Source organism: Lepidochelys olivacea (assembly GCF_965140295.1).
Source record: "Lepidochelys olivacea isolate rLepOli2 genome assembly, chromosome: 7".
Classification (NCBI taxonomy): domain Eukaryota; kingdom Metazoa; phylum Chordata; order Testudines; family Cheloniidae; genus Lepidochelys; species Lepidochelys olivacea.
The window spans coordinates 72922070-72945339 of NC_140417.1; the positions used below are offsets into that span (position 1 = coordinate 72922070).

General features: G+C 43.1%; 1 protein-coding gene across 1 annotated transcript in view; it reads left to right on the forward strand.

The window, feature by feature from the left end:
- MMRN2 (multimerin 2) overlaps positions 1–23270 on the forward strand; it is a 45941-nt gene that overhangs the window by 5720 nt on the left and 16951 nt on the right. Inside the window, exons 2-3 of the mRNA XM_084634820.1 lie at positions 18829–18951; positions 21778–21884. Coding sequence (XP_084490946.1) covers positions 18829–18951; positions 21778–21884 — 230 coding nt within the window. The remainder of the gene's footprint in view (positions 1–18828; positions 18952–21777; positions 21885–23270) is intronic.

Here is a 23270-nt window from a genome sequence, read left to right on the forward strand (position 1 = left end):
ATAGCTCACACACAGAGAATCTTAATCTGTTGCAGTTTTCTATATTGTGAAAATGGGTTCACTAAAATAAAAACAGCAATTCTTAAAATATAGCAAAAGCAAAAACTTGGGAAAAAAAACCTCCCCCCCCCCCATTATTTGATAATTACAGTAACACACATCAGGGCCTAGATATAAGTTTTTCTTGATTATATGAAGCCTTCCCAAAATCACTCCAGGTGTGTCATTATCTCACAATAGCACACACCCTATCCTTCCTTTAACACTGCTCCTAAGTCTGCTGTGGGGAAGGTCAAAAGCCAGCAGCTCCACATTCTGATAATTCTGTTTGAGTGACAAAATAAGGGTGCAGCGACTCTCCAAAGTGTTGGAAGGAGATGGAGATAAAAACAAAACAAAATCCCCATCATTCTTTTTCAAGGGGAAGTCAGAACAATGCTCTAGCTCAATAGTTTATTTGCCTTGTCTTCTTTTACAGGAAAACACCCATCAATTTAATCAAGCCCTGTTTCATGTTGACTAGTTTATTGCTATAAAAGTAAAACAGGGACTTTTTAAGGAATTGGCTGATCATTGAAAACTCCCAGCTTCTCATATGTGGAGAGTTCACACTGAACATAGACAACATCTGCTTGAAATAAAATTAGCTTGGATGAAATACAATTAGGTATTATATGATGCTCAAGTGCTCAGATGCTGGCAGTGCAGTGATTGCGCAAACAAATGGAGCAGCCACTGTCTGCTTAGCAATAGCTTAGGCCCTGTCTACACTGGCAAGTTTCTGCACAGTAAAGCAGCTTTCTGTGGCTGTAACTCCCGAGGTGTACACAGTGCCAAGCCACTGAGTGAGCAGAAACTGTGCAGTTGTAGCACTGTAAAAAAAACCACCCCGACAAGAGGCGTACAGCGCTGTGGTGTCAGTGTAGAGAGTGATTGATGACAGCGCTGCGATTGGCCTCCGGGAGGTGTCCCACAATGCCTGTTCTCGCCTCTCTGGTCATCGGTTTGATCTCCACTGCCCTGCCCTCAGGTGACCAACAGTAGCCCCACCCCGTAGATTCCTTTGGAATTTTGAAAGTCCCCTTCCTGTTTGCTCAGTGACGCGTGCAGTGGTCTCAGCGCATCTTTCCAGGTGGCCCATGCACCTGGCGATCCCCTGCTTGGAGCAATGCCGAGCTGCTGGACCTCATCAGCATTTGGGGAGAGGAAGCTGTCCAGTCCCAGCTGCGCTCCAGCCGTAGGAGTTATGATACCTATGGACAGATTTCACGATGCATGACAGAAAGGGGCCACGACCAGGACACACTGCAGTGCAGGGTTAATGTGAAGGAGCTGCGGAATGCCTACCACAAGGCATGGGAGGCAAACCATCCAATGAAGTGAGCTGTAGCTCACAAAAGCTCATGCTCAAATAAATCGGTTAGTCTCTAAGGTGCCACAAGTACTCCTTTTCTTTTTGCGAATACGGACTAACATGGCTGCTACTCTAAACACCATACCATGTCATCCTTACTTCTGTACTGCTGCCTTCAGAGCTGGGTGCTCGGAGAGTGGTGGCTGCTGGCTGAGGGCTCAGCTCTGCAGGTAGCAGTGCAGAAGTAAGGGTGGTAATACTATACTATGCCATCCTTACTCCTACACTGCTGCTGGCAGCGGCTCTGCCTTCAGAGCTGGGATCCTGGCCAGCAGTTGCTGCTCTCCAGGTGCCCAGCTCTGAAGGCAGCGCTGCTGCCAGCAGCAGCACAGAAGTAAGGGTAGCAATACCACAGCCCCCCCTCCAATAACCTTGCAAGCCCCACAAACTCCTTTTCAGGGTAGGACTCCTGCAATAACACCACACTGAAATTTCAGATTTAAATAGCTGAAATAATGAAATTTACAACTTTTAAAATCCTACGACTGTGAAATTGACCAGAATGGACCATGAATTTGGTAGGGCTCTAACAATCAGTGTAGCTGCACTGGTGCTCACTCCAAAATGCAGACACAGGCAAGCTTCAGTGTGCATGAGGTGTGCTAGAGAGCCTTGATTGCTCGATCAATGCAAACCCCAGCTTGCCCTCATCTGCACTTCAGCATCCGTGCAGCTACGCTGATTGCCAGCCACCGATTGCTGTTGTGAAATACAGACAAGCCCTGAGACTCAAGCAGTGGCGTTACTCCAGAGATGAATTTGTACCATTACTTCTAAAGATAAAATCCAAATTATTTAGCCTTTGAAGTGGCTGGATCACTTGCTTCGCAGTGAGGATAATGTGAATTGGGAAATGATGATTGTGGACACTTTGTGAAAAGAGAAAAATCTCATGTAGAACACTGTTGCAATAAAAGACGTGTTCTTCTCAAAATAAAATGTAGCCTAATTTGCCTTCTCTCCTGAACCCTGTTTACAGTAAAGCTTCTAAATTCAATTATTCAATTGGCCAAACCTTTCAAATGGGGCTGGTTCACAAACAGCTCTAACTACAGATTAGTGGTTAAGACATTCCATAGGACATAGTCACTAACATCATGATTCATACATCATTACTTACCTCCTTCAATGAGCATTCTGTCCTTCTGCTAACCTTTCAGTTACATGCCCAAAGGGCAGGAAGATTAATTAATATGGTAAAAGAGCACACGGTATTTGCATGCTAATTACTGCTTATAAGAAAAATCAGTGTTTATCATGGCAAGCCCTGTTCCCACTAAGACACTGTGCATCATCTTTAGACATTCACAGCACTCTACTTTCTGCAATGCTGGGAGATGAAAAAAATATGGGTTACATAAACTGACATGATTTCTCCTTGCTTGGATTAATTTAATGCAATATTCTACCTGTATTCTGCTCACAGATATCTAATTCATGTCAATGTGGGTTTTGCACAGAGACCAAAGACAGAATACTACATGATTTTTTTTTTTTTTTGGTATTAGGTTTGATTCCCCTTTCACACTGGTGTAAACCAGGAGTAACTCCATTTAAGTCGGTGGAGATCCAGGCAGAAAGCAAACCCCTATTTTTCACATGAACACCGACAGTGGCAACAATTATGCGGCTGCCTTCTTTTGTGCTCTTGTGGGAAAAGAAAAATGTTAAGAGTCTGACAAATTCCCTATTCTGCTCAGGTAGAGAACACTGGAATTTGCAAAATAATTAAAGAAATGGACTCTGGTGAGACTATAATCATTAAGAAACAGGTGTGAATGGGCAACTCAGCTAAAACCTGTGCACACAGAGGGGTAATAAAATGAATGGAAAAGGCAATTCAGAGTTCAGTTCTGCAGGCTTTGTTCAGGCAAAACTCTCACTGACTTAAATGGGAATTTTTCTTGAGAAAGGATATCAGACTCTGTGGTAATGAGTCTAAGACCCCCCAATCCTGCAATCACTTATGCTTTGGTAATTTTACACATGCAAGTAATCTCACTGAACTCAGCAGCATTGCAGGATTGGGGCCTACATGTTGCCTGGGTGTGTAAGGCTATGTTTTCACTGCCATAAGAAAATGTGTTTTTACAGTGTCATAACAAATGTACATTCACTGCTGTACAGTAAAGTTCTGGTGGAGAGAAGTCTATAGTTTTTACTGCAGTGTAGCTGGACAAGGTCAAACATGGGCGTGGTATAGAGTGGTGTCTTTGCCTAGCTATACTGCAGTAAAAACGGCCTGTGCTGTCTGCACTAGGATTGCACTGCAGGATTGCTAATGCTATAAAAAAAACTACCTTTTTTGGTCATGAAGACATAACCAAATTGTGTCTCTCCAGTAGAAAAAAAACACGGTCTGAACTCATGTTAGCTAACTCATAGTAACTAATCAGAGATAAAATCCTCATGTAGTTTGTAGTTCTTCCAGTGCTGGTCTTCCCTAGGTATATTCCACATGTGGGTGTGAGCCATGTGTCTGAGTCCGAAAATTTGAACAGGCAGCATTCGCTGGTCACACATGGGCAGTAGTTCTCCTCGTGCTCCAGACCAAGGGCATCAGAGGCAGTGCAGGCCAACGCCCCACCAGTTCCTTCTTACCACTGCATGGCTTCAATTGAAATCACTGAGTCAACAGATTTCTCCAGCTTCTCTCTTTTGGTAGCCTGTAAGTAGTATTGTAAATAATTTTATAGTTGTATATTAATATAGTTAGAGTTTTATAGTATAGTCCATATAGCTTGTTTTTTTCCCCCTACTGGAACTCTCTCCCCATAGTCTAGGCCTATGCCCAGAGTCCCAGGGTTCAAGAACTGTGTCTTTTGCCCTTGCTCCTTCTCCGAGAGCAATGATCACCAATGTTGTCTCTACTGCTTGGGTGAGTTGCATATTTCTGCAAAGTGAGGCATCTGTCGCTCATTTCCATTGCAAACATGCAAAGCTTGTGAGCTTTGATTAAGGAAACACCTTATGGACAAGGCTATGAGACCGCACTCTTATGTGTGCCAGGGAGACCTCCCTGTACATTGGCCCCAACAGACAAGCAGCACCCCTGCAAGTATGAACTTACAAAGTCTTTAGCTGCTAAGCTCAAGGACTCTTCTTCCAGGGCTTCTATTAAAGTAAGGTGCACTCTCATGGTCACAAGGACTGATCCCTGTCCAAATCTGTCCATAAAAGATGCAATTGCTCCCCCATGTCAGGTGAGCCTTCACGTACAGATCCTAAGAGATCAGGATTGCTGAAAACCTCTAAGCTGGAGGGTGAAGTGTGCAAAAAAATAGGTTTCAGAGTAACAGCCGTTTTTTAGTCTGTATTCGCAAAAAGAAAAGGAGTACTTGTGGCACCTTAGAGACTAACCAATTTATTTGAGCATGAGCTTTCGTGAGCTACAGCTCACTTCATCGGATGCATACCGTGGAAACTGCAGCAGACTTTATATACATACAGAGATCATAAAACAATACCTCCTCCCACCCCACTGTCCTGCTGGTAATAGCTTATCTAAAGTGATCATCAAGTTGGGCCATTTCCAGCACAAATCCAGGTTCTCTCACCCCCCCCCCACCCCCATACACACACAAACTCACTCTCCTGCTGGTAATAGCGCATCCAAAGTGACAACTCTCTACACAATGTGCATGATAATCAAGGTGGGCCATTTCCTGCACAAATCCAGGTTCTCTCACCCCCTCACCCCCCTCCAAAAAACACACACACAAACTCACTATCCTGCTGGTAATAGTTCATCCAAAGTGACCACTCTCCCTACAATGTGCATGATAATCAAGGTGGGCCATTTCCAGCACAAATCCAGGTTTTCTCACCCCCCCACCCCCATACACACACAAACTCACTCTCCTGCTGGCAATAGCTCATCCAAACTGACCACTCTCCAAGTTTAAATCCAAGTTTAACCAGAACGTCCGGGGGGGGGGGGGGGGGTTAGGAAAAAACAAGGGGAAGTAGGCTACCTTGCATAATGACTTAGCCACTCCCAGTCTCTATTTAAGCCTAAATTAATAGTATCCAATTTGCAAATGAATTCCAATTCAGCAGTTTCTCGCTGGAGTCTGGATTTGAAGTTTTTTTGTTTTAAGATAGCGACCTTCATGTCTGTGATTGCGTGACCAGACAGATTGAAGTGTTCTCCGACTGGTTTATGAATGTTATAATTCTTGACATCTGATTTGTGTCCATTTATTCTTTTACGTAGAGACTGTCCAGTTTGACCAATGTAAATGGCAGAGGGGCATTGCTGGCACATGATGGCATATATCACATTGGTGGATGTGCAGGTGAACGAGCCTCTGATAGTGGTTTTTTTGTGCTGGAAATGGCCCACCTTGATTACAGGATACATTGCTTCAGTCAGTGGTACCAGCTCTGAAGCACAAGGATTGACAACCACCGACTACATCCTGGAGTGCTGGACCTGATTCTTTGCTGGGGCTGGCCTATCTTTCAGAGGACTACCCGACTACAGCCTCTCAGGACACATGGGAACCAATGTTCCCAACCGTCAAAATGCCCTGAATACTGAGACATACAGACACACACATACACACACATCTTCTTCCCTTACCCTCAGTCTCTTCTCCTTTCCAAGCCAGTCTTCCTAAAGGACATTGCCATGCTGGAGTATGAAACTGCTTAGGTGATACAGGAACCGTCCCCTCTCCACCCTCTAGTACTGTTGGCCCCCAATAGAAACAGAGCAGTTCTTGGGCTTGAAGGAGTTAGGCACACCAGCTGTTCAGTTATCTCCTGGTAGGGAGCTGAGCCCTGACAGACAGAGGAGATCCGGATGCCATCCACCCAGATATGACTTCCCCGGTGACTGCTGATACCTGGTGCCCTGCCACCCCCAACCAGTAGATTTCCCCCTCCCAACTGGTTGATCCCAAGGGGGTGGTTTTGGCCTTGCTGAAGGAGGGGAGCAACCAGCAGGAGTCAAGGCAGTAGTGCACTGAGCTCTGGCTCTTCTGTGCTGGTCTAATAGCTCATAGAGGACCACTGCAGAGTCTGCAGCGCAGGTGATTTGGAACTGTCTGCTTACCAGGTCTGTTTTGTGATCTGTTTATGAGGATTTCAGGCTGATAACTGGAATACCTACTGAATTTGGACACTTCTGAATAAATATATGTGCAGTCAGTTACTCCCCTCGCGCCACCCCGTGCATGCATTGTTTTAGATTAACAACTCATAAGGAACTTCTTGTTTTGGAGCAGTATCTGGGAGGGGTAAACAAATCAGCACAGATGATGATGACTCATGGAGTGTGGATTGTTTTCACTGGGAAAGAACAAAAGCACTAGAGCAAAAGAGTCCTATTTTAAATGCAGGTTTCCACATGATTGCACATCCCTGCCTGAACCTGGCAGACTTCACACAGAATGGATCCAATACTCGTTAGAGTTGGCAGTTGAGCAAAGTTGCATTGTTAGCTCAGAAGAATGTAGTGAGTCTCTGAGCGGGAAAGCCTCTCCCAGTTCTGACTTGCAAAGCACACAGGACCCAGCCCAGGCTTTCAGCTCTGATTTCAGCAGTAAGGTCCAAATCCTCAAAGGTATTTAGGTGCCCAGTTCCCACTGATTTCAAGCCTCTTTCAGTTTTTATATCATCCTTTATCAGTCAAAGCTATTTGAGCCAAATGATGATCCTCAGCTGGAGTAAATTGGCGTCGCTCTGTTGACTTCAGCTGAACTACCCTGATTGATGCCAGCTGAGAATCTGGCCTTCAGTGAGTAAGGACAGGATAAAGACTTCAGGATTTGGCCTATGGTGTAGTCCAGTGAAAAGCAGACATTTCTATGGAATGGTCTACACTTTCAAAGTGTATCAGTATAGCTTGTGTCACTTAGGGATCTGAAAGTCCACACCCTGAGTGATGCAGTTAAACTGACCGAGAGCGCTAGGTTGACAGGAGAATTCTCCCATTGACCTTGCTACTGTCTCTCAGGGCTGACAAGAGAAGCCCTCTTGTTGGAAAACGTAGTATCTTCTCTGAAGTGCTACAGAGGTGAAGCTGTAGACAAGTCCTAGGTCCTCTAAGTCTCCCTCCCACCACACAGGGCTCTAGAGCATGGGCTCCAGCTGAATCTACACAGCAATGAAACCAGACATGCCAACTCTCATGAACTGATCATGAGAGATGAAATTTTTAACTAAAATTAAGCCTCACTCATGATCTTGCGATAGAACACTCAAATGTCAGGATTTTTTACCAAGATGAGTGAGGCTTAATTTTAGTTAAAAATCTTTGTCAGCCCCAGGACCCGCCTCTTCCCACTGCCATGGGATGCACATTGTTTTGGGGAGCCACTTCAATACACCTCCTCTGCCATGATTGTGTATTGCCTCTCATCAGGTGCTTGGAGCAGTGCTGCCCAAATGGCTCAGCTTCCACCAGCACCTCCTTCTCATTTCCCACTGCTGCTGCTTCTGACCAGGAGTAAGGTAGAGTTAAGATTCCATCATCTTCCTGTGCATCCCCCAATCCTGAGTGAGGGCTTCCTGCAGGAGGATAAGCCCTCCATAAGCAGGATATGAGGAAATAGCTGGGCCACAAAAAATATGGGGCATTCATTGACTTTTGGGGGGAAGTAAAGTTTTGTGCAGCTCCATGCGTGACGTTCCTCATCAGCGAGCAAATCTTTAATGTTCCTCATGTGGTTGTCTTCCCCTCTGCCCCAAACAGTGGCAGGGGACCATTTAGTGGAGACTAGTGACTTTTTCACATTGGTGAAAAATGTCCTGCATGGAGCTGCACAAACTTTGGCAGCGATGGGAACAAGTGACTGCCATGGTCTGGGAGGGCAAGAGATACTGGCGATACCTGCAGGCCCTGCTCCACAACTGCATAAAAATAAGAGCTCTTTGCATTATTGAGAGAGCTCCTGCAGGAGCCAAAATCCTCTTCCTTTCCATAAATACACAAGAGTAAACAGTACTGTGTTAATCACACATACACAGGGAATAGACAGGGGGAGATCAAAAATCAGAAGGTCGAATACAAAAATCATAATTTCTTTTATAAGAACCTCGTGATTGTTAGACCAATCATGTTTTTTTTTTTTTTTTTTTTTTGAGTCTCATGATTTTTGAACGGTTGAGGTTGGCAATACTGTGAAACAGCCCCGCAGCCCAATCCCCGCGAGCCCAAGTCAGCTGGCACGGGCCAGCCGTGGGTTTTTTTTTTTTTGCTATGTAGACATACCCTGAATCTCCACTCAGCTTTCAGAGTACTGCAGGATTCCTCAAATTCCAGGGGCCACTGGAATATGTTGATTTCCAAGAAAAGAATTTTGTTTAGCGTCAGGGATAGCGGAAGTCTCAAAAGCAATCACATTTCTTTCTAAGAGTGTCAAACTCAGGGAACAAAAAATACTCTGCATACCCTGACAAACCCAAAGAGTGTGGTTTGGTGAACCTTCCTAACAGTGAAGTCAAAATCTTTTTCATTCAGCTGTGTTCCCCATACCATTTCCACTCCTGTGCTGGCTTCCTTCCCTCCTACTAATTGCTAAGCTGCTCTCCTGGCAGGTGACGTCAGTCTTTGCTTTAGTGCTTGACATGGTTCCCCATTGTTTCTGCAGTTGAGTCTCTGAGGCAAACTTTTCCCATGTATGACACTAATCAAAGCTTTAGTTCCTGTGTTCCCATTAAAAAATATACTTCTTTTTAGTTCTGCTGTTCTTTATCAGACATAGCCTTATTCCCTAGACAAACAATGTACTCATTTAATGCAAGCCCCATTGAAATAATGGAGTGTAAGAGTCTCCTGACCTTTCCAAACAACACATCTGACATTTACCGCATTGTACAGGGCTTTATTTTATTTTTGTTTTTAGTAACTAGCTGGTTTCTTATGGGAAAGTAGTTTTATATCAAAACACCACTTTGTATGAAGGGAACAGTAGCACCTTTCCGGGCTTAAGATAAGCTATAGTGCCATAGTTACATGGCTCTATCCTAAACACTCTTACTCACATGAGCGAAATGTTGCATCTAACACGGGAATTCTCTATTAGTCCTTGTCTTAACATATAAAGAAGAACTCATCACAAAACTAAAAAATAATGGTAACTTAGATACAAGTGATCATGACTTGATCACATTTATAAAGTTTGAACAGAATAAAGTCAGGACCAGTGATATATATACTTGGTGCATTAAAAGGGCCAATTTCACAAAGCTGAAAACAATTATGAGCAAGATCAGCTAGGAGGAAGAATTTAATTTGAAAAATGTGAGTGATAACTGAGAATTGTTTAAGAACTATTTACTAGATGCCTTAAAAGCTGCAATCCCATCATCAAGAAAGGCCATATTGGTTAAAAAACTGACCAAGTTTAGAGGGGAAGTAAAGGCAGCTATAAAAAATAAAATAATAATATATAACAGATGGAACAAAGGGGAAGTTGATAGTAATAAATATAAATCAGAAGCTTAGAATTATAGAAAATTGATAAGGGAAGCAAAGGGACACAAGGAGAAAACTCCAGCCAGCAGAGTTAAGGACAACAAGAACAACTTTTTAAAAATATATTAGGAACAAAAAGAATCCTAACAATGGCATTGGTAATGGTAGAATTATCAGTACCTAATGCAGAAATATTCAATAAATTTTTCTGTTCTGTATATGGGAAAAAGACAGATAATGTAGTCATATCATTCCACTAGTATCTCAGGAGGATGTTAAACAGCAGCTCCTAAAGTCAGACATTTTAAAATCAGCGGGTCTGGATAACTTGCATCCAAAAGTTTTTAAAAAGCTGGGTGAGGAGCTTGCTGAACCATTAATGTTGACTTTCAATAAGTACTGGAACACCAGGGAAGTTCCAGAAGATGGGAAGAAAGCTAATGTTGTGCCAATATTTTAAAAAGGTCAACGGACTGATGTGAGTAATTATAGACCTATCAGTCTGATATCAATCCTGGGCAAGATAATGGAGCACCTAATATGGGACTCGATTAACAAAGAATTAAAGGAAGCTAATGTAATTAAAGCTAATCAACATGGGTTTATGGAAAATAGATCCTCTCAAACTAACTCGATTTTTTTATTACATTAAAAGTTTGGTTGATAAAAGTAATAGTGTTGATGTAATACAGTTAGACTTCTGTAAGGCATTTGACTTGGTATTGCATGACATTTTGATTAACAAACTAGAATGATATAAAATTAACATGGCACACATTAAATGGATTAAAACCTGGTCTCAAAAAGTAATTGTAAATGAGGAATCATTATCAAACAGGTATGTTTCTAGATGGGTCCCGAAGGGATCAGTTCCTGCCCTATGCTAATTTTTACTAATTTAAAACAAATTATTAATGATCTGAAGAGAACAAAATCATCACCGATAACGTTTGCAGATGACACAAAAAATTGGGGGAGTGGTAAATAATGAAGGGGACAAATCACTGCTACAGAGTGATCTGGATAGCTTGGTTAGTTGGGTGCAAGCAAACAATATGTTTTAATACGGCTAAACGTAAATGTATATACCTAGGAACAAAAAGGTTGATCATACTTACACAGTGGGGGACTCTATCCTGGAAAGCAATGACTCTGAAAAAGATTTGGGGGTCCTAGTGGATAGTCAGCAGAACATGAGCTCCCACTGCAATGCTGTGGCCAAAAAGGCTAATGTGATCCTTGGATGCATGAACAGTGGAACCTCAAGTAGGAGTAGAGAGGCTGTATTACTTCTGTTCTCTGTATTTGGTACTGTTGCGACTGCTGCTGGAATACAGTGTCCATTTCTAGTGTCCACAGTTCAAGAATAATGTTGATAAATTGGAGAGAGCTCAGAAAAGAGCCACAACATTGATTAAAGGATTAGAAAAAATGCCTTATAGAGATACACTCAAAGAGCTCAATCTATTTAGCTTAACAGAGACAATGGTAAGGAATGACTTGATTACAGCCTAAGTACCTATATGGAGAACAAATATTTGTAACGGGTTCTTCAGACAAAGGTATAACATGATATAACATAAAACTCAAGAGTGAGTTTGTGTGTGTATGGGGGTGGGGGGATGTGAGAAAACCTGGATTTGTGCAGGAAATAGCCCAACTTGATTGTCATGCACATTGTGTAAAGAGTTGTCACTTTGGATGGGCTATCACCAGCAGGAGAGTGAATTTGTGTGGGGGGGTGGAGGGTGAGAAAACCTGGTTTTGTGCTGGAAATGGCCCACCTGATGATCACTTTAGATAAGCTATTACCAGCAGGACAGTGGGGTGGGAGGAGGTATTGTTTCATATTCTCTGTGTATATATAAAGTCTGCTGCAGTTTCCACGATATGCATCTGATGAAGTGAGCTGTAGCTCACGAAAGCTTATGCTCTAATAAATTGGTTAGTCTCTAAGGTGCCACAAGTACTCCTTTTATTTTTAACTGAGAGAGTAATTAACCATTGGAACAATTTACTAGGGTCATGGTGGATTCTCCATCATGGACAATTTTTAAATCAAGATTGGATATTATATCTGTTCTAGGAATTATTTTGGGGAAGTTCTATGACCTGTGTTATACTGGAGGTCAGACTACATGATCACAATGGCCCCTTCAGGCCTTGGATTCTATTACTCTATTAAAACTGTTTGCAGGATCAGGCATTGTCATAAATATAAAGGGAAGGGTAAACACCTTTAAAATCCCTCCTGGCCAGAGGAAAAACCCTTTCACCTGTAAGGTGAACCTAGGATAACCTTGCTGGCACCTGACCAAAATGACCAATGAGGAAACAAGATACTTTCAAAGCTGGAGGGGAGGAGAAACAAAGGTTCTCTGTCTGTGTGATGCTTTTGCCGGGAACAGAAAAGGAATGGAGTCTTAGAACTTAGTAAGTAATCTAGTTAGATATGCGTTAGATTCTGTTTTGTTTAAATGGCTGATAAAATAAGCTGTGCTGAATGGAATGTATATTCCTGTTTTTGTGTCTTTTTGTAACTTAAGGTTTTGCCTAGAGGGATTCTCTGTGCTTTGAGTCTGATTACCCTGTAAGGTATTTACCATCCTGATTTTACAGAGGTGATCCTTTTACTTTTTCTTCAATTAAAATTCTTCTTTTAAGAACCCGATTGCTTTTTTCATTGTTCTTAAGATCCAAGGGTTTGGGTCTGTGTTCACCAATGCAAATTGGTGAGGATTTTATCAAGCCTTCCCCAGGAAAGGGGGTGTAGGGTTTGGGGAGGGGTTTGGGGGGAAAGACATTTCCAAGTGGGCTCTTTCCCTGTTATATATTTGTTAGACACTTGGTGGTGGCAGCAATAAAGTCCAAGGGCAAAAGGTAAAATAGTTTGTACCTTGGGGAAGTTTTAATCTAAGCTGGTAAAAGTAAGCTTGGGGGTTTTCATGCAGGTCCCCACATCTGTACCCTAGAGTTCAGAGTGGGGAAGGAACCTTGACAGGCATATAATATGGCAGTGAACAGTGCTACTTTGTGGCATATCAGATGCCGCAAGATAAATTAAACACCAAATCCCAGAAGATTGTAAAACAGGGTTAAACTGCAGATTAAGATCAAAAATGTGACTCTATGAAAAGGGCAGACCTGCTCCCTTTGTCTGTTCGGCCATACTGGGTCAGACCAAAGGTTCATCTAGCCCAGTATCCTGTCTTCCAACAGTGGCCAATGCCAGCTGCCCCAGAGGGAATGAACAGAACAGGTAATCATCGAGTGATCCATCCCGTCGCCCATTCCCAGCTTCTGGCAAACAGAGGCTAGAGACATCATCCCTGCCCATCCTGGATAATAGCCATTGATGGACCTATCCTCCATGAACTTATCTAGTTCTTTTTTGAACCCTGTTATAGTCTTGGCCTTCACAACATCCTCTGGCAAGGATTTCTGCAGGTTCACTGTGCGCTGTGTGAAAAAATACTTCCTGTTGTTTGTTTTAAACCTGCTGCCTACTAATTTCATTTGGTGATCCCTAGTTCTTGTGTTATGAGGAGTACATAACACTTCCTTATTTACTTTCTTCTCACCAGTCATGATTTTATAGACCTCATCCTATCCCCCCTTAGTTGTTTCTTTTACAAGCTGAAAAGTCCCACTCTTATTAATTGCTCCTCATATGGAAGCCATTCCACACCCCTAATAATTTTTGTTGCCCTTTTCTGAACCTTTTCCAATACCAATATATCTTTTTTGAGATGGGGCGACCACATCTGCATACAGTATTCAAGATGTGGGTGTACCATGGATTTATATAGACAAAATATGATATTTTCTGTCTTATTTTCGATCCCCTTCTTAATGATTCCCAACATTCTGTTCGCTTTTTTGACTGCTGTTGCACATTGTGTGGATGTTTTCAGCGAACTACCTATAATGATTCCACGATCTCTTTCTTGAGTGGTAACAGCTAATTTAGACCCCATCATTTTAAATGTATAGTTGGGATTATGTTTTCCAATGTGCATTACCTTTGCATTTATCAGCATTGAATTTCATCTGCCATTTTGTTGCCCACCCAGTTTTGTGAGATCCTGTTGTAGCTCTTTGCAGTCTGCTTGGGACTTAACTTCTTGAGTAGTTTTGTATCATCTGCAAATTTTGCCACCTCACTCTTTTCCAGATCATTTATGAATATATTGAATAGGACTGGTCCCAGTACAGACCCCTGGGGGACACCATTATTTACCTCTCTCCATTCTGAAAACTGACCATTTATTTCTACCCTTTGTTTCCTATCTTTTAATCAGTTACTGATCCATGAGAGGACTTTCCCTCTTATCCCATGACAGCTTACTTTGCTTAAGAGCCTTTGGTGAGGGACCTTGTCAAAGGCTTTCGAAAATCTAAGTGCACTGTATCCACTGGATCCCCCTTGTCCACATGCTTGTTGACCTCCTCAAAGAATTCTAGTAGATTGGTGAGGCATGATTTCCCTTTAAAAAAACCATGTTGACTCTTCCCCAACAAATTACGTTCATCTATGTGTCTTGACAATTTTGTTCTTTACTATAGTTTCAACCAGTTTGCCTGGTACTGAAGTCAGGCTTACTGGCCTGTAATTGCTGGGATCACCTCTGGAGCCCTTTTAAAAAATTGCTCTATAGCTGTAAAATGTTTGTTCTGAAACTATGGTCTTGTCTACACTACACGGTTTTGTCGGCAAAAGGCATTTTTTGCTGACAAAATAGTGGAGGTGCACACACTACAAAGCTACTTTTGGTGGCAAAACTCTGGTGTTTTGCTGAAAAAATAAAACTGCCTCGATGAGAGGCATAAAGCTTTTTGCAGCAAAGTTAAAGTGACAAAGCGTCAGTGGAGACGTTGCTGTTTGCTATGTCACCATAACTGGCCTCCTTCAATATTCCACAGTACCCACTGTGACCACTCTGCTCACTGTTTTGAACTCAATTGCCCTGCAGCCATGCACCCCTCCCCTTTCAAAGCTCCAGGAAGATTTGACATTCCTCAGCCTGGAATGCTCACAGAGCTGCTGAGGATGCTGCTCCTGGCAGCTGAGCAGCTATGGGAGAACTCAGAATCATAGAACCATTAATATGGAATCGGCAGGCAGGCAGAGCAAGCTGCTGCTGCAGGGGCAGGGAGGGGAGAGACTGCTCTGCTGTGCAGAGCCAGGGGTTGGGGGGATTGTTGCCCCCCTCCCGCAGGATTGGATGCTCAGGCTGCTGTCTGAACTTAGAGAGACAGCATGCCAACACACTGTCCCCCAACACACACCACACACTTCCCCAACACACACTGTCTCTCTCACATATACACACTCTCCCCACACAGTCTCTCACACACTTCCCAACATACACTTTGTTTCTCACTCTCCACACACACACTCTCCACCTCTCTCCTCCCCCATACTTCAATAGAAAAGCAGCTGGCAATCTAGTAGGATGCCCATGGAACAAAGGGATTGAGAAACCTGCATCATGTGATGCTGTACCTGCCCCATGAGGCATACAAAACCCTTCCCAAAGCACCCTGCAGCCAGTTGCACAGTGAGGTATCTACCCACAGTGCACTGCTCTCTTTGTCAATGCAAGAGCTGCTAGTGTGCATGTGCGCTGCCGACACAAGGAGCATAGTGTGGACATGCAACAGCATGTTAATTAAAGTGCTTTAATTAAAGTGGCATAACTTTTGTCAACAAACTCTGTAGTGCAGACATGGCCTATGTAACTCACCAAAAAGGAAAAAAAAAAAACTTCACCTAATGCAAAATGGGGGATTCCTACAGAAGGTGTTATCTCCTGCTCATCAGGAAAGACTATTGAATCCAAGTGGGCCATTGTAGAACAAAGACTTTGTTGATTGCTCCCCTCCATCCACCCATGAAGAGGTTAAGTGCAGAGGCACTTATCCCATCGGTTTGAATTCTGGGGGAAGGGAATAAAAAGGCTTGTTAAAAGAGAAATTATGATTCCTTTGCTGCCTGGACTCTGAGGGGTGAGGAGTCTCTAACAGTTTAGCTTGGGTTAGCCCTAAAGGACACAAAGTTTGCTTATTATAGAAGTTTCTGTTATTTTTTGGAACCGAATATTGTAACTCATTTGTATGTATGTTACCTGCTTTAACCTGGTAAATACTCTTATTTCTTTTTCAGAGCTAATCCTTAGTTTACTATAGGATTAGCTACAAGTGTTGTCTTTGGTGTGAGTTCTAGAGTGCAAATTGACCTGGGTAAGTTATTGGTCCTTTGGGACTGAAAGTAACCTGAATATTTTGTGATCTTTGGTGTAAAGTGACCATCTTTCACAGAGTCAAGCTTGCCTAGGTGGCAAGGAAGATTGGAATGCCCAGGAGACTGTCCGTGAATCCATGTTGAGGCTGTATAGTGGCTTAGCAGTTTACACTTGTTACTTGATTGGTGAAATCTAAGTATACAACTCACAATCAGTTTAGAGTTTGTGCCCTGCTTCTTAACAGTCTGTCCTGAGGTTGGTATTCTTGCTTATGAGTCACTCCAGACAGCATGACAGTAGTCACTTCTAAAAGTACAGGGTAATTCAGGCTCCATGGCTCATTTGGTACTTGGCCCAAGATTGCTAATTAATGTCACTTGTAGAGGTGTTTTTTTCTGATGGGAATACTCATCCACTAGGAAATGATGAAAACCACAAATCTGTTTGAAACTGATCTTCTAACAACCTTAATCTCCAGAAGGTGATGCTGTGAATAACAATGGATGAGGCTCTGTTTCAAAGGAATTGTTACAGTTCTGCCCCTGAGCATGTCAAGTTTCATTTGCAACTCTTATGGTTCAAAAGGCAGAATTCAAGTAACCTGCCCACTGGGAGACAGGTTACTTCATAGATCTTAAGACCAGATGGGACCATTGGGATCATGTAGAACTCCTGGGTAACACAGGCCCACAGAATTTCGCCAAGTGATTCCTGTGTCATAAATGCCGAGTTTCATGAGACAGAGTACCACAATGCATCTGCAAAACACTGTATCTTAGATTGAAAAGTCAGATTTAAATACTTCCCTAGGGGGACACTGTTCATTAGGTTGTTGAGACAGTAGCTTCTTAGTTCCTCAACTTTCCAGCCTGTTTGGTTAATGGACGCTTAGAGAGCCTAGCCTTTGTGAGTCAGTTCTTGTGGAGTTAACACTTCATGTAATATTCTTGTGTTATTTTTGGTGAAAAACTGGCATTGGATATGTGAAATAGCCACATTGATGGAGACCTGTGTTAATTAAACAAAAGGCACTAGACTGTCTATAGATATATGGTCTGTAAAATGTTACGGCTGGTTCAATAGACTCTTCCTCTGGAAATTATTACAGTTAGAATGCTAGGCAGGGAGCCCAGTTTCCTTGCCATTTGGGACCCACTTATCTCTTTTGCTCCTTTTTACAAGCGCTAAACTGACATGGTGCCATTTCTGTTCATTACTGAATTGGTGGTGTTGTGGCTTGGTTCCCTTACCATTTGAATAATTGCTGAACCTTCTTGCATAAATGCTATCTGAACTAGGATGTTGAACATGCTTCCATTTTAACACTAATTACAAGCGATTTTCCCAGGATGATGATGTTAGTTCAATTTCTTATTCAAGTTCATGTGTAAACTGATTCCTCTTCCTTCCTGCTTTGACCTTTTCCCTGCCCCCTCCATTTTTGTTGTTACATTTAGTTATTGGCCTCACCTATGAAATTTTCAGTTCAGAGCAACTGTCCAGGGTGGATTATAAAGCCTTGGAAATAGAGACATGCTGTGTAAAATTATCATAAGAATGTAGATGTCCAGAAACATAATCTACTTGCCCACCCTTAGAATGACCATGAGACTGAAAAAATAAATGATACTGTACTCACTTTTCTAAGATGATTTTCCCTTGGTGAGAGGATTTTTTCAAGGCTGCTGTAATTAATATCAAACAAGACAAACATTAAACAAAATAATGGTCTAGGAACAGTCTATTAGTGGAGTTTATAGTTATCTAGGGCCTTAGATTTTCAGAAGCAGTCTCCCCTTGTATATCCAAAATTGATACCATTTAGATGCCTAACGACCTGATTCAACATGCCAGTCAAGTTATTTGAGGTCTAAATGACCTCAGTCAGCCAATAAAATACTTGCAGGTAAAGCTTTGAGCCTGCAAACTGAAACCAAAATTGAGAGGGTTGGAAACATGGCTCAAGGTCATGATAATGTCCCAAAATTCAGAGACTCCTTCTTTGTATTGAACACTAATACACATTACCAACCCAGACCAAAGCAAATTAAGTACAAAGAAAAGCTTTGGCAGAAATTTCCATTTTCCCTGGCAGGGCCGGCTCTAGGATTTTTGCGGCCCCAAGCAAAAAAAATTTTGGCCAAGCAGCTTTTTTTTTTTGTCCCTCCCCCAGGCGTGCAGCATTTCCCCCACTGCTTCCTGCGGCTCCCCCTCACCGTAGCTCACCTCCGCTCCGCCTGCTCCGCTTCTTCCCCCTCCCTCTCTCTCAGGCGAGGGAGAGGCAGCGCATTCAGGGGAGCAAGCGGAGGGGAGGGGGTAGAGGAACCGCTCCCCACCCCAGCTCACATCCGCTCCCTCCCCAGCGTGCGCCACCGCCCGGCTTCTCCTCCCTCCAGCCTCAGGCTTGCCGCGCCAAACAGCTGTTTCGTGCGCAGCAAGCCTGGGAGGGAGGGGGGAGAAGCAGAGCGGCGGCTGCGGGGCGCTCAGGCGAGCAGGCAGAGGCAGAGCTGGGGCGGCGGGGACACATTTCTAGGGGTGGCAGGGCCGGCGCCGGAATGTCGCCCCTAGAAATGTGCCGCCCCAAGCACCTGCTTGTTCTGCTGATGACTAGAGCCGGTCCTTGTCATCTTTCAGCTTGAAAAGGAGGCCCCTCTGAATGGCACACTTCCTTTGCATTGCTGTTATCAACAGGGATTTTTGAAATCTTTCCTTTCAAGTTCCTTCTCTGTGCTTTCCTCTCCCAGGCATTGGTGTTCCTTCATGAAGTCCCAGCTGGTGACATACACAGCTGCCTGCAAGAAAGAGAAATATGTGATTAAATCACAGCAGCCTTGTTCAAATGGAGACCCAGACTGCCAGAAAATCATGTAAGTATCCTTAGTGGTATTATTATTTGTATTATGGTAGTGTCCAGGACCATGCTGTGTTAGGCACTGTACAAACACAAAACAAAGAGATGGGCCTGTCCCAAGGAACTTACAAGTATCAGCCAAGAGGCAACAGTTGGGTATAGACAGATGGCAGAGCTCAAGTAAACAGTGAGGCAATATTGGCCAGTCTCTGCACACCAGAAGCCTCCTCATTGTCAAGTTTTTTGTACTAGTCACAGAAATGAGAGTTTTGAGGAGGGGTTTGAATGGAGGGCAATGAGGTAGCTTTGCCAGTGTTTACAGAGAGTGCCTCCCAAGCATGAGGGGCTGCACAGGAGAAAGCATGAAGGTGTTTGTTTGAAAATTGAAAAAGTTGGCAGTGGGGGCTTGCATCATAGGCCAACTGGCAGTGAGCATCAACAGTTGATAGTTTGACCATGAAGGGTCTTGAAAATGAAAAAAGCAGTTTGTTTGATGTGATAGCAAAGGGTTGGAAGCCAGTGGAAGGATCAAAGAGAAGGGTGAAAGGGTCAACGTGATGGGTTAGGAGAATGTGTTACAGTAAAATAAAACAAGCAGCCCCAACATCCTGCCTTTTTATATACCTCAAAATTAGAGAACCCAAGGAATATTTTTTTAATGTTCCCATTATCTGCTTCTTTGTTGGCTTCAGTAAAACCAGTGGAGGCAGCTAAACCTTCTTCTTTTACGTATTCAGGGTGAGATTTTCAAAAGTTCTTAAGTGACTTAACGTACGTATTCACTGCAAAAGAAAGTGTGTTCTTAACTTGGGTTTGCCAATGTGTGTTAAAGTAACAGTGAAGACTTGGCAACTCAGCATTTAACTCAGGCTAGCAGCTCGAATTCAACCGCAGGCTCCTCTATAGGCTTTCACACAAGCTGTTAACTGAAATTAAAAGCCAAGTTGCCTTGTGTTCACTACTATTTCAACTTGTGTTAGCTAACACAGGTTAAGAATGTACTTTGTTTTGCAGAGAAGACATACCCGTAGAAGCACAAGTCCCATTCAAACCCAGTTGGGACTTGTACTCCTAAATCATATGTGCTTGTGTGTAATCTGAATATAGCTTAGGCATCATTAATTGAGGGAAGAGTCCTCTACTAAGGGAGTCACTAACTGAACTGAGGCATTCTGAACTGATCTGTGCTTAAACACATTCAAAGAAAGGCTGAAGTCACAGATAAGAAAGGCTGAAGTCAGAGATCATTAAGACCCTGATCCTTAATGGCAAACTCTTACACATGCGTATTTCTATGCAATATGTCTCCATTGTCTTCAATAAGACTACTCACAATGCATAAAATTAAGCACAGTGTAAGTGTCTGCAGGTTTAGATCCTAAGATTGCATTGGGTACTATTTCCTGAGAAGATGATGTCTGTGCAAGGAACAGTGGCAAGAGCTTGAGGTACCAATACTGGTACATTTGACAGTGTTTGGGGAAACACTGGCTGAAAGAGAGACTTTCTGGTTAAAAATAATACACTTAATATCCACCCACACATTCTCACCCATGTTATTAATTTATTACATTTTAAAAAAAATCTTATTTGTAAGTTATTCATGCATTAATTTGTCCATTGCTCTGAACAATGAAAGTAGACTGTCCAATTTTGTGTTTGTTTATAGCCTGTTTCAAGCCAGTTTTAAATTTTCTCTGGTACTAGCGTTGTGCTGCAAACGGCAGTAGAACGTCTGTTTAAATTAGTTTCTATTATGATTTGTTTTTAAAAGTCACAAGATATTCCAGTTGGCATTTTGATTTTGAGTGAAATTTGGACCTGAACGTATAACCCTTCAGTGGTGTTTCTGATAGATACACCAATAACAAAAACTGCAGTTGTGGGTCCCGTTAAGGCCACCATATAGGAGACCACAACACTTCTGGAATTTAGTCCAACTCCAACACTTGTGGAAGCAATTACAGTAGAACTTCAGAGTTACAAACACCAGAGTTACAAACTGACCAGTCAACCACACACCTCATTTGTAGTACACAATCAGGCAGTAGCAGAGATGGGGGGGGGGGGGGGAGGAAGAAAGGCAAATACAGTATTGTGTTAAATGTAAACTACTAAAAAAAATTAAGGGAAAGCAGCATTTTTCTTCTGCATAGTAAAGTTTCAAAGCTGTATTAAATCAATGTTCAGTTGTAAACTTTTGAAAGAACAGCCATAATGTTTTGTTCACAGTTACAAACATTTGAGAGTTATGAACAACCTTCATTCCTGAGGTGTTCCTAACTAGGGTGACCAGATGTCCCTATTTTATGGGACAGTCCCAATTTTTGGGTCTTTTTCTTATATAGGCTCCTATTCTCCCCCACCTCCTGTCCCGATTCTTCACACTTGCTGTCTGGTCACCCTATTCCTAACTCTGAGGTTCTACTGTACAGAGTGGAACAAGTTGTTGGAGCTCTGCGAATTAACAAATGGTAATCTCCACCTCTGAGTGTGACTGGCTTTACATTTGCAAGACACTACGGAAACTAACATTCAGTTGCTAACACTGGACTCCTTTATAACTATCACAATGATACTTCTTTTTTGCAAGAGGCCTGTGGCGAGGGGTTTACTTAAAAAAAAAAATATGAAAATCAAATCACAGTTCATGGAGGTGGAAAAGAGCACTCTCACTACTGTCAGAATGCTCTGTTGAGCAGCATGGATGCATGTTGTTGTTATTTGATTTCTTAATTTTTTGTACTAGCCATCTAGTACAATATAGGACCATATTCTCAGCTGGTGGAGATTTATACCAGTTGAGGATCAGGTCCCTAGTGTCATGTTTTTCATTTTCCAGGTATAGGGCAACTTTGAAGCCAGTATATCGTGTGAAGCAGAAGGTTTTAAACTCTTTGCACTGGAAATGCTGCCCTGGTTATATTGGCGAGAACTGTGAACACCGTGGTAAGGAAAGTTCAAAAGTGAATGTCAGAATTAAGACTAGACACCAATCATGGTGGGTTTTGGAGGGGCAGGGAGAACTTCTCTTTTTTAAATAATAAGACCTGGTCTACACTATGGGGTTAGGTCGAATTTAGCCACGTTAGGCCGATTTAAAAATGACTGTGTCCACGCAACCAACCCTGTTCTGCCGACCTGAAGGGCTCTTAAAATCGACTTCTGTGCTCCCCAACAAGGGGAGTAGCGCTAAAATTGACCTTGCTGGGTCGAATTTGGGGTAGTTCAGACACAAATTGATGGTATTGGCCTCCAGGAGTTATCCCAGAGTGCTCCATTGTGACAGCTCTGGACAGCACTTTGAACTCTGATGCACTAGCCAGGTACGCAGGAAAAGCCCCAGAAACTTTTGAATTTCATTTCCTGTTTGGTCAGCGTGGCGAACTCACCAGCACTCAGCAGCACAGATGACCATGCAGTCCCCTCAGAATGGTAGAGCGTAGAATGTTTCTATGCTCCCCGTATCATCTCTGTTCCTCAGGTTATCACAGATTAGAAAGTGAAAAAAACGCACTTGCGATGACATGTTTTCCGAGCTCATGCAGTCCTCCCACACTGACAGGGCACAGCTTGATGCATGGAGGCATTCAGTGGCAGAGGCCAGGAAAGAATTAAGTGAGCGCAAAGAGTGGAGGCAGGACGCGATGCTGAGGCTAATGGGGGAGCAAACGGACATGAAGCATCTGTTGGAGCTTCAGGAAAGCCAACAAGAGCACAGACCCCCGCTGCATCGACTGTATAACTGCCTACCCTCCTCCCCATGTTCCATAGCCTCCTCACCCAGACACCCAAGAATGCGGAGGGGGAGGCTCCGAGCACCCAGCTACTCTACTGCAGAGGATGGCCCAAGCAATAGAAGGCTGTCATTCAAACAGTTTGATTTTTAGTGTGGCTACAATAAGCAATGTGGCCTTGTCCTTCCTTCCTCTCCCACCCCACCCGGGCTACTTTGTCCATTATCTCTCTTTTTTAAATTAATAAAGAAAGAATGCATGGTTTCAAAACAATAGTTACTTTATTTCAAAGGGGGGAGGGTGGTTGGCTTACAGGGAATTAAAATCAACAAAGGGGGCGGGTTTGCATCAAGGAGAAACACACACAACTGTCACACCGAAGCCTGGCCAGTCATGAAACTGGTTTTCAAAGCCTCTCTGATATGCAATGCACCTTGCTGTGCTCTTCTAATCGCCCTGGTGTCTGGGTGCTCAAAATCAGATGTCAGGCTATTTGCCTTAACCTCCCACCCCGCCATAAATGTCTCCCGCTTACTACTGTCCAGGCTTCATGAGCCATGGGAGCAAGGGTAGGCTGGGGTAGGTGCGACCACGCAGT